The sequence below is a fragment of the Amblyraja radiata genome, chromosome 6 (genome assembly GCF_010909765.2).
Source record: "Amblyraja radiata isolate CabotCenter1 chromosome 6, sAmbRad1.1.pri, whole genome shotgun sequence".
NCBI lineage: Eukaryota > Metazoa > Chordata > Chondrichthyes > Rajiformes > Rajidae > Amblyraja > Amblyraja radiata.
Genome location: NC_045961.1, coordinates 10,658,847 through 10,675,914, shown reverse-complemented (window position 1 = coordinate 10,675,914; position 17,068 = coordinate 10,658,847). Strand labels below are relative to the sequence as shown.

General features: G+C 43.9%; 1 protein-coding gene across 2 annotated transcripts in view; it reads right to left on the bottom strand.

Moving 5' to 3' along the window:
• Positions 1-17,068, bottom strand: part of arglu1 (arginine and glutamate rich 1) — a 41,130-nt gene that overhangs the window by 10,575 nt on the left and 13,487 nt on the right. Inside the window, exon 2 of one of the 2 annotated variants that reach the window (XR_004412275.1) lies at positions 31-3,221. Coding sequence is in view for 1 of the 2 variants with exons in the window: in XM_033022205.1 (XP_032878096.1) it covers positions 2,996-3,221 (226 nt within the window). In the remaining variant the exon portion in view is untranslated. The remainder of the gene's footprint in view (positions 1-30; positions 3,222-17,068) is intronic. The other variant, XM_033022205.1, reaches the window with a different exon arrangement.

The window sequence follows — 17,068 nt, the reverse complement described above, 5'->3', positions numbered from 1 at the left end:
ATTAATCAGCATTAAAAGTTGAATATTTACTGTCTCGTCCAGTGTCCTGCAGAGTGTGCTCCTCGGCTGCCATATGCGCCAGCTTCCTCTTTAAACTGATTTGTACTGTTAGCTTGGCAACACCTGCATCAGCAGCTCAGCCAATAACAAGAAACACAACACAACGCAGGCTGAGCTGAGGAATGCAGATGTTTACGGTAAGAAGAAACAATATAAATCACCATTCCTAAGGCAAACAATTAATAAGAAAGATACATTTACTGTTAGTGAAAAATACAAGCTTTAATCCAACCTTTTGTGGAGCTGAGAGCATCTTTCACAGTTGGAAGAAATTATGATTTTTTTTCTGTTCTGAGATCAAATTACACAGGTGACCGAGCTACTGATGATCTACTAACTTTCCATTTGCTATTACTGGTCTCATTAGTGCTGGTTAAGTTATATTGATTTTGTGGTCAATTCAATGCAGACTTCAAATTTCCAATTACCCTACAAAATATTATTAAACACTACAAAATAGTGCTTTCAATTAATTATCCAGAACAGAAAAATTACATTTTCAATACTGTGAATGGCCCAGGAAATTTGCCCTTTGTCTGTAGGATGACAACGTAAACATGAAGCTAAGCAAAGCTATCAAGAGACATGAGAAAGAAAAATAATCTTACTATGAATAGTAACGTGCTACAAGCCGATACTCATCAACCCTAGAAATTCAAATAATCTGAATACAAGTTAGAAAGTAAATAATACAAAAGGCTGTATCTTATGGTATAATGCACTCTGAATATTTCAAAATGGAGTGTTTTTATAAAATTAAATAAAATCACATTAAAATAAGGTAGTACCATCATGCAACTTATAATACAATACTGTTCATAACAAAATTTTGATCTGAAGGCATTTTATAAATTCATGAAAGTGCCATGGAAGTTTCCTAATAAACCTCGTCTCTCGTGCCTGTATCAAATACAAAGATGATATAAATCAATTCTCACTCTAAGGTAGACGATATTCTGAAATTAAAATTTGTCCAAGATACAAACTAACGTAGTAACAAAACAAAAAAAAATCACTAATATTCTTTCATTTAAAGTCAAAAATTACAGACTGAGTTCATAAACACAAAAAGTTGTAAATATCAAATTGTCAGGCACTGTAGCCAAAAATATTGGAGGATTTATTTTTGAAACAATTAACCAATACATTATTATATGCATGGAAATCTACTAACTACTAACTAACCCTTTGAAGTTTTAATGGAATTTTAAGACCTAACTACCTACTTTCGGAGGCTGGGAATCATTCAACATTGCTTAATGTTTTGTTGAGATAGCACACCAAAGAAACAAAAAAGTTGTATCACGCAAAATTGGTAGCTTCAGTCTTTAATCATCATTCAAGAATATAAAGGAACAAAGATAAGTAAAATTGTTTTGACTAAAACAATAAAATCTGCTGTGGGACACAATACTTGGCTAAATAATGCCCAGCCCCGGATTTAAAGTGGCAAAATAGAAATACAAAGATCAAATTGCTTACTATATATTTTAAGAGGCTGCAGGAAAAAATCTCACCATAGGGAAATCTATAGCTACTTTCAGCTTAGTTACCTAGTTTGTGTCGAATGGTGACGTAAAACCAAAGGGTGAGGAAGAGAAGGGAACGGGAGGCTTGTCAGCGATGTTTAAATGAAAGCTACTCAAAGTTTCAACAGAATTCAAAATGAATGAAATCATTTTTATTGCTGCCTCTAATATCTAGGAACAAATCCGATCTGGAATGTAAACATAAAACAAACCAATTTGAAAAGGGTTTGTCAAATAATAAGGAAACATGCCAGGACGTTTTTTTAATTGCTGAATAAAGAAACTGGAACCACCTTGTTCATAACAATGGTGTACTGCCATGTGATCAGACCTATATGAAATATTAAACATTACATAGCAGTTGTAGTTTCTTCCGAGCCTCTACTGAATGGAGCACCATTTTGTGCAACTTTGCTCTTTTCTAATTCTATTCAATACTTAAACAAATCACGTGAAAGAAACTATGTACAACGAAGATAGCTAAATTATTTCATACTCGAAAGGTTGCTACAAGATCTTTAAAGTTACAGTTAACTCGGCACTGTACTGCTCTGCACTGCAAAACTATTTCATTTCAGAATCGAGAGGTAATGAGTGTCAGCAAACGTCAATAAAGTAGCAATTCACTATTTCACAGGAAGACATTTTTCTGCTTTTGCTACTGTGACCATGTAACACAGAATGTCTAGCTTCACACTGAGGGACTCACCAGCTGTCAATAGCTCTCATGGGAGGAAAAAGCACTTAGAACTACACTATGGAGGAGGGTTATAAATGCAGAGTTCCAGTCCCACAAGAATCCTTTGAATGCAACGGAGACTGATGCCATAAACCTAATGTTAAAAGTCCCCCTGCTGTATCTTATTTAAGATGGATATGCAGCAAACATGAACCACTTGCCATAGATGACTGTAGGCTTATCCACTTTGACTTATTTCAGCACTGGAAAGACTAAGTCACTGGGTCAGAAAGGAATACAAAGTGATTACACAAATGAAGGGCAAATCATTATCCTGAAAGTGCCTTTGAAGAAAAAAAGCTTTAGCATAGTTAGATAATAGTCTGCAGCCATGGCAAAAGTTTCAATTAAATAAGTGTGAAAAGAGACTTTGAACAGGTACATTGTTACGTTAGTATTATTTCTTCCATAGTTCCTGAATTTAAACAGCAAATGCCATGGCACAATGCTTTGTGTAGCCTGATTAAATACTACATTCGGCACCTTAAGCTATAATGGAAAAGAAATAAAACTTAAAAACAATGTTGTGGTACTGCAGACTGCTGGAAAAGGGGTAGACAGTTGCACTCTGATTCCATTTACTGATGACGATTAAGTGGTGGCCATTGACTGTGACTGAAAGTTTTGCCATGGACTGTCGTTTGCTTTTCCAACGATCGAGCGTTACCTCTCTAGCTTTCTGTGCAGCAAGCTCAGCGTGTCGCTGTCGCTCAAGCTCCTCCAACAATTGCTTTTCCATAATTCGCTTGGCCTCCTCGACACGCCGGAGTACCTCACGCTCAATCTCATCCTTACGCTTCTCTAACTCTTCTTCTACACGTTTGGCCACAAGCTCTTCCACTCTTCTTGCCGTTTCTTCTTCAATCAACTTTTCCTCTATTTCCTGCTGTCGGCTGCAAGAAACAAGGGAAAACCATTAGTAAACATACCTCGACAAAAAACTGACCATTCCAGACAAAACAAACATCAAATATCCCATCACTAGCTTATAATAGCCTCTCTTGCTTTTGTTATAAGGTTGGGAGCCTAAATTCCACTCAGAACTTGACTACAAAAAGTAGGCTGATAGTGTCACTAAGGAAGCACAAATTTGTTTTAAGTACCCCACACCAATGTAGAAAAAAAATAATTTGGCAGCATTAATCAAATGACAAATAGGAGAGTTCTTTGTAGTCTCTTAGCCAGTAGCTTTCAATTCACAGAGCTGAAAAACTCATAGCCAGTAATTAATAATAGTTTGTGGATCTTCATGTGTTATTTTATCATGATGCAACAAACTGTACTTCAAAGGTCCTTTGTTGGTTGTGAATGTTTTGGTATCCCAAAACCACAAAGGATCAATTACTATACGCATACAAGCCCTTCCCTCCTAACATTTTGATCTCAGTTTTGTTTTTTCTGCATAATTGCCCTATTAAACCGCATATAGGCTTCAGGCTACCTATGCTACTGTCATGAAAGAATCGTCTCAAAAACTATGCTGAATTGACGGGTCAATATCAACTTGTCAGGAACAAACTTTTCTGATTTTCTCCTCCAAGCTTTGGTGTTCTTCACAAAAAACCAGAAGAGTGATCCCAGATGGTTTCTGTGCATAATAAAAGTGGCTTTTGTTTTATATTTGCATTAAATTAGACAAGTTACAGTGAATCCAGACAGAAATATTAGATGACACACCATCAAAGTTTTGCTTTCAAATATACTGGAAAGAACATATCTGCATGGTCCCAAATTCAAAAGAATTCCAGTCGTGCATAACCTGCATATATATATATTTAATCAAACCTACTCCTGAAATTCAGCTTCAATCAGCAAGATGACAAAATGCTTTTACTTAATTTTCCTGCCATGAATTATTAAACAGAAAAAGACTATCTCTCTACATCAGTACCTCTCTTGACTCATTTATTTTTAGGAGCTGGTGTGTAATCTCTAATTAGCTTCAGTTGTATGCCTATCCTGAACTGCACTAACCATCATTTTCCATTTCCAATTCCATTCACTTGCTTTCTATTCTTTTAATCTATTTCATGGGACTAAATTAGAGCCCAGAATGACTCATCTCAAAGAACCATGACAAGCTTCAGGAAATCACCAGTGACACGGTTTATTTTCCTCAATGATATATGAAAAGCTAGCTAGGGTGATCATTCAGCAAATGACAATATATTTGCAGACATTGTCTTGCTTCCTTTGCAACGCCGACAAGAAAACCTATTCACAGCTTCTATGTTAACATTCAGTCCCATGCAAAACTGTGACACATGTTGAATAGGTACTTGCTGTATCAAGCCCACTTCACACGAATTAGCAGCCAGATCAAAGAAAATGGCTATACTGCCATGAGGTAAATAAGTACCTGTTCCCTAGATACCCAGAATTTCTATTTTAACATGCCACCTGGTAGGTTACTAGTTGACGAGGATATTCAGAGAAAATTTAAAATAATTTATATAAAGATACAACTTGGCATAGTGCTACTCGAAATAACTGTTGTGAAAACGTAATTATTTTGGAAGGAGTAGGATGGGGACCCACAGTCCCGTTTATATCAACGGGTCGATGGTTGAAAGGGTCAAGAGCTTCAAATTCCTGGGCATGCACATCTCTGAAGATCTTTTCTGGTCCCAGAACACTGATGCTATTATTAAGAAAGCACATCAGTGCCTCTACTTCCTGAGAAGATTACGGAGAGTCGGTTTGTCAAGGAGGACTCTCTCTAACTTCTACAGGTGCACAGTAGAGAGCATGCTGACCGGTTGCATCGCAACTTGAGCGCCCTGGAGAGGAAAAGACTACAAAAAGTAGTAAACACTGCCCAGTCCATCATCGGCTCTGACCTCCCTTCCATCGAGGGGATCTATCGCAGTCGCTGCCTCAAAAAGGCTGGCAGCATCATTAAGGACCCACATCATCCTGGCCACACACACACATCGCCTTGCTACCTTCAGGTAGAAGGTACAGGAGCCTGAAGACTGCAACAACCAGGTTCAGGAATAGCTACTTCCCTACAGCCATCATGTTATTAAACTTGGCTCGGACAAAACTCTGAACATTAATAACCCATTATCTGTTATTTGCACTTTATCAGTTTATTTATTCATGTGTGTATATATTTATACAATGGTATATGGACACACTGATCTGTTCTGTAGTCATGCCTATGTCCTGTTGTGCTGAATCAAAGCAAGAATTTCATTGTCCTATCAGGGACACATGACAATAAACTCTCTTGAATCTTGAATCTCTTGAATCTTGAATTTTGTGAAGCATTACACAGATAGGGTCTATATTCACCCCGAAGACAGCTCATTCCACTGCAAAATCTCCTCAAAGTATGCCTACTTTGAAAGCATTCTCCTTCTCTCTCTCCGGCAAGAATTATGTGACATCCTCTCCCTACTCCCTCCCATTGCTCTTCTGTCTGCATGTTCTCCCAGACTCACTACTACCGCCACATGTGTTTCCTCAACACTTGCCTAAACCGTCACCACGTGGCTTCCAGCTGCGTATCCAGACCAGGACCTAACTCCCCTTCCACCTACACCCCTCTGAATTATGCTGCTGAAATTATTTCAGCAGCATAATTCAGCGCTAAAGAACCATGTTCAATCCTGACCTCGGGTGCTGTGTGCACTCGTGGAGTTTGCACATTCTACCTGTGACCTTGTGGGATCTTCCCAAGTGATCTGGTTTCTTGCCACAAGTATGCAGGCTTGTTCGTTAACTAGACTCTAAAATTGTCGACAGTTTTAGGGAATGGATGGGAAAGTGCGATAAAATATAACCAGTGTGAATGGGTGATTGAGTAGGGAGAAACAGCAAGATGCTGGTTTACACTGAAGGTAGACACAATTTGCTGGAGTAACTCAGCGGGTCAGGCACCATCTCTGGAGAAAAGGAAAAACAATCTCAGTTTGAAGGATCGACCCGAAACATCACTTATTCCTTTTCTCCAAATGCCTGGACCGCTGAGTTACTGTAGCATTTTGTATCTATGAACGGGTGATTGATGGACAGCGTGGACTTTGTGGGCCGAAGGGGCTGTTTCCAAGCTGTAATTTTAAAGCAACAAACCTCTTTTCTCCTTATCTGATGATCTTTTCATCTCAATAGCCTTTGTCCACCCATTTGCCAACCAAAATACACCTCACCTGTACCCACTTATCATTTTGCTGATTTTGTCCTGTCCCACCTCCTTTTCAGCTTTATCCCCATTACAACAATCAGTCTGAAGAAGGATCGCAACCTGATCCATCGCCTATCCAGGGCTCTCATAACTGTTTTCCCCTGTTGCCAGCCGGGCAACCTAGGCAGCTTTTTAGGTTGCCAAATTACAGTTTAGGTGGTCATTTAAGACGGCTTACATGAAGCGTGCAATAATGTGCGTGGACGAAGTGCGTAGTTACAGGGCTCGAAATTAACGGTTGCCCGGGTGCCAATGACCACTCAAACTACCGCCGGGCAACCTAAACGGCGAGTCATTTTGCCCGGCTTGGTAACGTGGTTTATACCGAAGATAGACACAAAAAACTGGAGTAACTCCGCGGGTCCGGCAGCATCTCTGGAGAAAAGGAACGCGACGTTTTGTGTCGGCGACGGTTGTGGGGAAAAATGCTAAGTGTGGCGTGACGGAGGGTCGGAGCTAAAGACGGGCAGCAGCGGCGGCTCAATCTCCTCCTCCTCCCGCACCCCGCCCCGCCCAGCCTGCTAGCGGCAGCTGCTGCCACTCCGCCAACGGCGCTTTCAAAACAGACCCTTGGAGGAGGGAGATGTCGGTCAGAGGCGGAAGTAGAGTGGGGGGGGGGGGGGGGGGGGTGATTGGAGGAGGGAGACGAGCCAAAACACTCTCGACAGACCTGCACCACAGCCAGGACCGATCCCGGTCTCCGGCGCTGCAATCGCTGCCGAACCGCCACTGGACCATCCCCGCCCCCGCCCGAGAGCCTCCACACGCCTGGGGATGGCCAGAGCCGTTGGGAGTCAGACGGGCGCGGCGCTCCCAGCCAGCGCAGAGAAGCAGCGTTAAACCCAGCTCACTCTGCCTGTCCCGCCAGGTTAACCAACAGCCATGTCTGGATTGACACAGGGCTGTAGGCGAGACAGGCACAGTTGGACTGCATTTAGCGTTGGATTGAGCTGAAATTACCGTTCACAGAAGCCTCCGAAGCCTCGCGTGTGAGTGTGCGCATGCGCACGCGGCCGCCAAGATATTCTGTCCGCGGTCCCCTCCATATTTTGGTTGCGATTTATGTGCCTGACAGGTGTTGTCCGAGGAGCGTTGGCCTTCCTTCCCACCTCCTCTGCCCCTTCCTCTCTCTCTCTCTTACGCCCCCCTCCACTCCCATTATCCTGAGACCCCTCCTCTCCATCCCGCACTGATCCCCATTCCTGTCTCTATTCAGTCCTCACAGTCCCCCCCCCCCCATCTATTCATCCTGCACTGATCTCCCTAGCCACCTTGCACTGATTCTCCTGCCACTCCCCATCAATCCTACACTGGTCCCCCAATTCATCCTGTACTGACCCCCTTCCCATCCATCCTGCACTGCTCACCCCTTCATCCTGCACTGCTCCCCCATCCATCCTGCACAGATCCCCCCCATTCAACCCCACTGACATCCCCCGTGCTCTTCCCTCATAATTTTACCTACTCCAACCAACACTCACTAATTCCCCTGCCTCAATCCATCCAATCCACACCGATTCATACACCCCCCCCCCCCCCCTCCCGTCCCTATTGTGCTGGAATTGTCTTCAGAGCTAACATTGACTATGTTTGATAACGGAATGCAATCAAATATGTTTTAATTCCCAATGTTATTATTTGTTTTAATCCATAAAGATGGATTAATTAAATTTTGAACACGTGAAACATTAAAACCGCAGTGTTCGATTGTCACTGACACGTTATTACAGAATTCATTTTAATGGCAAATCAATGCTGTTAATATGGAGTATCAGTACTGTAGTTATTTAATGAGCAACATTCACAACTACGTTGGATTTATCCAGGTTTTACTTCTACAGTCAGCCATATACATCACAAATTTGGTCAGGAGATATTTCAGTTGAAATTTTAACGTTAATTCTGAAGTGGGAATGATGGAAAAAGCGTTTATCAACTATTTTTTTTTTTTAAATGTTGCTTACAAACTGGGTATCTTCATTGCCACATACATCTAATCTGAATGTCTGGTAATGTGGTGCCTTGACACCTTTAAATATATTACCAAACATTTGCTGCATTTATGTCCTTTGGCCATCTCTTGTTAGTTAGTGTAATGTCTAACCTGTCAGATGGGTATAGTCAGTTTTTTCAGCTATTATCATAAAATGCCTTTAGAAAATTCCTTGCAACCTGTATATTTAGTTGTGGATAAATTATGTGAGAAGCGAGAGTGTTTCTGTACCAATAGCAATAACGACCCATGTCATGATAATGTTCGGTCCTTCACAGAAAACATGCTTGTAGTGTGCATGGTTAAGCATATATGTTATCAAGGTCCAGGATTTATTGACACAGGTTGATCATACGCTGAATAATCCAACCACATTTTTGTTTGGAAGTGGAAAGAAATAATAAAAATTGCATTAATTGCAATGTGTAAAAAGAGTTGAGATACCGTATTATAATTTTGCTGCATGTCAATGTGGTATATATCATGTCTTGATTGGTGAATATGTTAGTTTGTGACTTTATTTGAAGCAGAAATAATATGTGAATGCATAATTCCGACTGGTAACTACGCACTTCGAGCACGCGTCATGCAAGCCATCTTAAATGACCACCTAAAATGTAATTTGGCAACCTAAAAAGCTGCCAAGGTTGCCCGGCTGGCAACAGGGGAAAAAAGTTAAGCGAGAGCCCTGTGTTACCAGTCAGAATTATGCTCAATGAAGCATTCACATATTATTTCAGCTTCAAATAAAGTCACAAACTAAACATATTCACCAATCAAGACATGATATATATACCACAATGACATGCAGCAAAATTATAATACAGTATCTCAACTCTTTTTACACGTTGTAATTAATGCAATTTCTATTATTTCTTTCCACTTCCAAACAAAAATGTGGTTGGATTATTCAGCGTATGATCAACTTGTGTCAATAAATCCTGGACCATGATAACATATATGCTTAACCATGCACACTACAGATTGATGCAATCATGTTTTCTGTGAAGGACCGAAAATTATCATGACATGGCCATAGCATGGGTCGTTATTGCTATTGGTACAGAAACACTCTCGCTTCCCACCCATCTGACAGGTTAAACATCACACTAACTGACAAGAGATGGCCAATATGTTTAAAGGTGTCAAAACGTCACATTACCGGACATTCAGATTAGATGTATGTGTTATGAACAGCAACGAATATACCCAGTTTGTATGCACCAGATTTAAAAAAATTATTGATAAACACTGTTTCCATCGTTCCCACTTCAGAATTAACATTATAATTTTAAATGAAATATCTCACCAAATTTGTGATGTATATGACCGACTGTAAAAGTAAAACCTGGTTAAATCAATTGTGAATGTTGCTCATTAAAAAACTACAGTACTGATACTCCATAAAGAGCATTGATTTGCCGTTAAAATGAATTCTGTAATAACGTGTCAACGGTAGCAGTGACAATCGAACACTGCGGTTTTAATGTTTCACGTGTTCACAATTTAATTAATCCATCTTTATGGATTAAAACAAATAATAACATTGGGAATTAAAACACATTTGGGATGGGGGGGGGGAGGGTTGAGAAGGCAATCGGTGTGGAATGGATGGATTGAGGCTGGGGAATTAGAGCGTGTTGGCTGGAGTAGATAAAATTGTGAGGGGAGAGCGCAGTGCTGGGACCCCAGCTATTTACAATATACATTAATGATCCGGATGAGGGAATTGAATGCAACATCTCCAAGTTTGCGGATGACACGATGCTGGGGGGCCGTGTTAGCTGTGAGGAGGATGCTAGGAGGCTGCAAGGTGACTTGGATAGGTTGGGTGAGTGGGCAAATGCATGGCAGATGCAGTATAATGTGGATAAATGTGAGGTTATCCACTTTGGTGGCAAAAACAGGAAAGTAGACTATTATCTGAATGGTGGCCGATTAGGAAAAGGACAGATGCAACGAGACCTGGGTGTCATGGTACACCAGTCATTGAAAGTAGGCATGCAGGTGCAGCAGGCAGTGAAGAAAGCGAATGGTATGTTCGCATTCATAGCAAAAGGATTTGAGTATAAGAGCAGGGAGGTTCTACTGCAGTTTTCTAAATTCTAGTGAGTACAAGCCGAGTCTATCCAGTCTTTCTTCATCTATTACAAACCCACTGACTCCCATGGCTATCTGGACTACACTTCTTTCAACCTTGCTTCCTGTAAGGACTCTATCCTCTACTCCCAATTCCTCCGTCTACCCCACATCTGCACTCCCTCCGTAACTCCCTGGTTAATTTGTCCCTTCCCACCCAAACCACCCCCTCCCCTGGTACTTCCCCTTGCAACCGCAGGAAATGCTACACTTATCGCTTCACCTCCCCCCTTGACTCCATCCAAGGACCAAAGCCAAGGTTCAGCAGAGGTTCACCTGCACCTCCTCCAACCTCATCTATTGCATCCGCTGCTCTAGGTGTCAGCTGCTCTACTTCAGTGAGACCAAGCGTAGGCTTGGCAATCGCTTCGCCCAACACCTCCGCTCAGTTCGCAACCACCAACCTCATCTCCCGGTGGCTCAGCACTTCAACTCCCCCTCCCATTCCGAATCCGACCTTTCTGTCCTGGGCCTCCTCCATGGCCAGAGTGAGTCCCACCGCAAATTGGAGGAGCAGCATCTCATATTTTGCTTAGGTAGTTTACATCCCAGCGTTATGAACATTTGACTTCTCCAATTTCAGGTAGTCCTTCCTTTCTCCCTCTTTCCCCTCCCCTTCCCAGCTCTCCCACAGACCACTGTCTCCACCTCTTCCCTTCTTCTTCCCGCCCCCCCACCCCCACATCAGTCTGAAGAAGCGTCTCGACACGAAACGTCACCTTCGCTCAATAGATGCTGCCTCACCCGCTGAGTTTCTCCAGCACTTTTGTCTATCTTCGATTGTTCCAGCATCTGCAGTTGTTTCTTAAACTATATTTTATCGTTAACCAGGGCATTGAGAGACCTACATTCCAGGGCACGTGCGGCGTACGTTGAACCCCCACCTTAACCACTCTGTCTAAAATTGAACCTGGTGCTTGTGTAATGATCAAGAATTGACTGGAAGGGACTGGACGCTCGGTGGGAAGTACCCTACCAGGTCCTTCTCACAACCCTAACGGCTGCCAAAGTGGAAGACGAAATGCGTGGATCCACCTTCACCACTGTAAGATTGGCAGTATTGCGCCTAAAGCCTAAAATACTAACCTCTTCTTTCCTTTCAGAAATCTCTTCCCAGGACAGACAAGTTGAGTCACCATGGACACATCGCTGTTGTTCGTCTACCTCGGGATACTGGTAACCATCAAATTCGTGGAAAACAGATTATGCCAACGTGATGACCCCAAGAGAATCCATCACCTATGTGAAGGAGACGCACTGCAATGTGATGATGACAGCAAGGAAGGATTTGGAGAATGGAAACTCACTCGACTGGCTGGATGCCTCGGGCTCCTGGCACAATCTCACCAATCATCATTGTTGAGGAGGAACAAGAATAATAATTATGGACTATTGCCATGTTACCAGTTTCTGTGTAAATTTGATTATGCATGTCAAAAGGAGGGAGAAAAAGTCCCTGCGCCATGTAAACCCCTTAAGCACGAAGGTCCACAGATAATAAGAGAAAAACGGGACTCCAAAGTAACAGCCTTTTGTAGAATCCCAAGGGCAACTTATTCCTCCGAGCCCACTTTGCCATGTTCTCCCCAGTCAGTTGTTTGCTACCCCCCAACCCCCCCCCCCCAGACATCAGTACAGGCATTATTCAACATAAGGCTAGAATGGAACCCACTAAGGCAGGGGTCGGCAACCTACGGCCCACAGGTCGGATATCGCCCGTAACCCGAAATCATCCGGCCCACTGGCGTTTTTTTTCCCCAATTAGATTTCGTGACCTAGGAACTGTAGCCAGTCCCAGGGACGCGAGCTGATATGGGAACTGCAGCTAGTCCCGGGGCACGCAGGCGACCTGGGCGCTACAGCCAGTCCCGGGGAAGGCAATCCGACCTGGGAACTGTAGCCAGTCCCGAGGACGCGAGCGGATCTGGGAATTGCAGCCAGTCTCGGGAACATGAGCTAATCTGGGAACTGCAGCTCATCTTGGGGCACAGCGGTGACCTGGGCGCTGCAGCCAGTCCTGGGGCAGGCAAGCCGACCAGGGAACTGCAGAAAACTAATTGAAAAACACATGAAAACGAATGCGAAAAACTACACCAAGTGTCACACTATGGCAATAGATGTGGCCCGCCATCCGCTCACAGACATGGGTCCTGGCCCCTATGCAGAACAAGGTTGCCGACTCCTGCACTAAGGTATCTTACATGTGAGAATTGGATGGGGTACAAAAATGTAAAGGCGCCCAAACCCATCCACCTCATTTACGGACCTCCTGCTGCCCTGCCTATTATCTGTCTTCCGTTACCAAAGGACAACTCACATATGTACATATGTGGGCTAAATGTCATGAGAGGCTCCCCCAACCCGTGCAGATTCAAAACCAATGATGACCTCAGGTCATACGAGAATTGCTTCTACCAGGAAGGGGAGGGATGTGTATGTCAAGCACCCAACCCACATAACATGTTTGATGTCATTCTGCGATAACAGGACCTGCCAGATCAAAGATGACCATGGGAAGTGTGAATGTCACCACTATACCTGTGCTTCCCTTGCCATAGGACCCCAACTGGTCTATGGAGTATACATGTTCCTATTTACCCAGATGAGCAAAGAAGGAGGTGGCAGGGATGCGCGATGGTTCTCAGAGCAGTTTAGGAAATAGACAGGGGGAAAAGTGCGAGACCTAAACGAGTATTCAGGATGCAATAGCGCCTTGTTTTTAAAATCACCGGATCTCCTCTTATTCTCTAACGGCACCGCCACTAATGTCCTGACTCCACCATTTCTTAGACAAGTAGCGATAGGAACCCTGGTCCTTACGACAATAACCTGTCCCTCACAGTGGGTGTCCGATCGAAGGTTCTGAAGAATTCTGCTTTAATTGAAAAACCCTTGGCAAATTCGGCAGGATATGGATGGGCTGGCTTTTGCTGTATAGGATGGACAGGAGGCTACATAGAGGCTAATAATCGTAAGTACATCATATGTGGACGAACGATCCTGGGAAACACTACCACGGGGACTATCGCAGCAGTAACTGAAGAATTATCCGAGCTTAGATAATTTGTGATGCAGATTAGATATGTCCTGGACTACCTACTGGCTCGGGAGGGCGGTGTTTGTGTCATTGTGAAAGGAAAGTGTATCATGGGAGTAAAGGATCAGACTGAGAACATCACCCGTTTCATTGTTAAAATAAAAGAACAGTTGGATAACATGAAGGAGGCAAGTGGCTGGGGAAATTGGGTCTTCAGAGGCTGGTCGGACTGGCTAATCAATATGGCAATGTACCTGGGGATCACAATTGTTTGTATTTTTGGCTATTCTGAATGTGTATTGGGAAGAATGCAGACGGCGTTAGAAGGCATAGGTGCTCCGAGAATGTTAATAGTAACACAGACTAAAGTATGCGATGAAGAAGAGGCTGAGCGGGCGATGGATAACAGGACAGCAGGCGGCGGAGCTTACTCCTGTGTCAGCGCGATCAAGGGACCAATTGAGGTTACTCGCACTGACACTTCTACAGGTGCACAGTAGCTTGGTTTGGCAAATTGAGTGCCCAGGAGCACAAAAGACTACAAAAAGTTGTAAATACCGCCCAGTCCATCATCGGCTCTGACCTCCCTATCATCGAGGGGATCTATAGCAGTCGCTGCCTCAAAAAGGCTGGCAGCATCATCAAGGACCCACACCATCCTGGCCACACACGCATCTCCCCGCTACCTTCAGGTAGAAGGTACAGGAGCCTGAAATCTGCAACATCCAGGTTCAGGAATAGCTACTTCACCACAGCTATTTCCGAATAGCCAAATACACAATTAAACTCAACTCAAACATAACTCTGAACATTAATAGCCCAATGCACTTTATCTGTTTACACCGGCCATACGGATTCAAAATAGGCTAAATGGGTAGTGGTGGACGAGAGTTTTTCTGAGGTCCATGACCTGTGAAGTTCTGCTGGGACCTCAATTTAGCTAGTAAATTTGCAGACCACACAAAGATTGGTAGACACTGAGGAACACTGTCAAAGTATACAGCAGGATATAGATTAAACTAGACTAAGTGGGACCTGTTGGGTCCCAGCATCACACGGGAGGGCTGGTCCCCCAACGCAATATTTCACCTTTCCATCAATTCCAATATTGGTGGCCGGGGAGGGGGGGGGGGAGGGCCGCTTTCTGGAGTGCTAGTATGGGTGTTGTGGGCCGAAGGGACTGGTTTCCAGAGGGCTAGTATGGATATTGTGGGCCGAATGGATTCTTGGGCTGGCGGCTCAGTCACTCAAGCCTGTTGTGCTGGCAGCTCACTCACGGCTGGTGGGCTGGCAGTGGACTCACGGCTATTCCTTGAAATTCCATTTCAAGCGGGGTGCAAGGCCACCAAATTCAAATGCAGTTTCATGCCATTTCAAGCAGGGTGCAAGGCCACTAAACACAGCGAGTCGTGTCCTCTCCCTCCTCCACCTTGCAGAGACTGAGCCAGGCCCACACTTCTAGGTTTTATAGTCCCTCCCACCAGAAAGAGGGCGTGGCCTTCATGGCGTGATTGACAGGAGAGAGAATCTCAACATTTTAAAAACACTAATAACTCTTTTATTTTCCATCAATGGCAAAATCCTCGGCACCTGATGAGCGGAGGGGGACTCCGAGTAAGATGGCCAAATATCACAGCCGTACGTGGTAGCGTTTTTTCTAAAATCAATATAAAGCGCAAACAGGAAGTGGTCAAGATTAGACTTTTAATTATATAGAAGGCAATGCAACTTTAATTAGGCAAGGAAACTATAATTAGGCAACACAGCTTTAGCATTTCCAAACCAAAGGCAACACAGCTTTAGCATTTCCAAACCAAAGGCAACACAGCTTTAGCATTTCCAAACCAAAGGCAACACAGCTTTAGCATTTCCAAACCAAAGGCAACACAGCTTTAGCATTTCCAAACCAAAGGCAACACAGCTTTAGCATTTCCAAACCAAAGGCAACACAGCTTTAGCATTTCCAAACCAAAGGCAACACAGCTTTAGCATTTCCAAACTATATTTTCAAACCACATTAAGGGCACTGACAGGTCAGTAAAACCACTCACAGTTTAGTAGAAGCAGTTCAGTGTTATTCACAGCTCAGACTGAGAGACGTGACCTTCTAGCTCCCCCATCTTGCAGAGACTGACTGAGACACTCAACACTTCCGGGTTTTATAGTCCTTCCGGAAAGGGCGTGGCCTTCAGGAGAGGGAATCTCAACATTTTTTTAACACTAATAACTCTTTTATTTTTCATCGATGGGAAAAATCCTCTAGTCCTACGCAGCGGAGGGGGACTCCGAGTAAGATGGCCAAAAATCACAGCCGTAAGTGGCAGCGTTTTTTCTAAAATCAATATACAGAACAACAGGAAGTGTTCAAGATCAGACTTTTAGTACTATAGATTCAGAAATGGGCAGAGAGACGCGCGCCACGGGCCTGTCGCGTAACTGTTGGCCAAAGTGGGACAGGCCCAAGACCCTGGCGCGACGTCTCACCTGCAACCGCAGAAGCAGGCAAACGATCGTCGAACTCAGCCCGGGGCTCACGGCCGTTGCGGATCCGGATCCGCCCCCACTCCTACTCCCAGAGCGGGGCCAAGAAGATTGAAGATAGACACAAAATGCAGGAGTAACTCAGCAGGACCGGCAGCATCTCTGGAGAGAAGGAATGTGTGACGTTTCGGGTCAAGACCCTTCTTTCAGACAGAAGGGTCTCGACCGGAAACATCATCCATTCTTTCTCTCCAGAGATGCTGCCGGTCCCGCTGAGTTACTGCTGCATTTTGTGCCCATCTTCAAATGACGTCACGTGCTCCAGACGGCTGTGCGGGTGCATGATGATGCGCGCGACTCTCACGGGACCGTCGCTCGACAGTCACTACCAGACTGTTGCGTGAAGGCCCAAGTGAGACAGGCCCTATAGCCTTCTTGAACACCCTGTTTACCTGCAACACTACTTCAGTGTCTTCTGCAAAGTTACTAATCATACCTTGTATATTCTCATCCACGTCGATTATGTAAACCACAAACAGCAATGGGCCCAGCATCCACACACGAGGCGCACCACTAGTCGCATGCCTCCAGTCCGAAAAAGAACCATCCACCATCACCCTCTGCTTCTGTCCATGAAGCCAATTCTCTATCCAGTCAGCTGGCATACCCCGAATTCCATGTGATCTAATCTTCCAAAGCAGCCTACCATGCAGAATCTCAAATGTATTGAAGTCCATATAAAACATGTCTACGACTTTGCCCTCAACCTTTTGGTTATTTCTTCAAACACACAATCAGATTTGTGGATACGATCTCCTATGTACAAAACCATGCTGACTATGTCCTATCTATCCAAACGCATGTATATCCTATCCCTCAGAATCCTCTCCAGAAACCTACC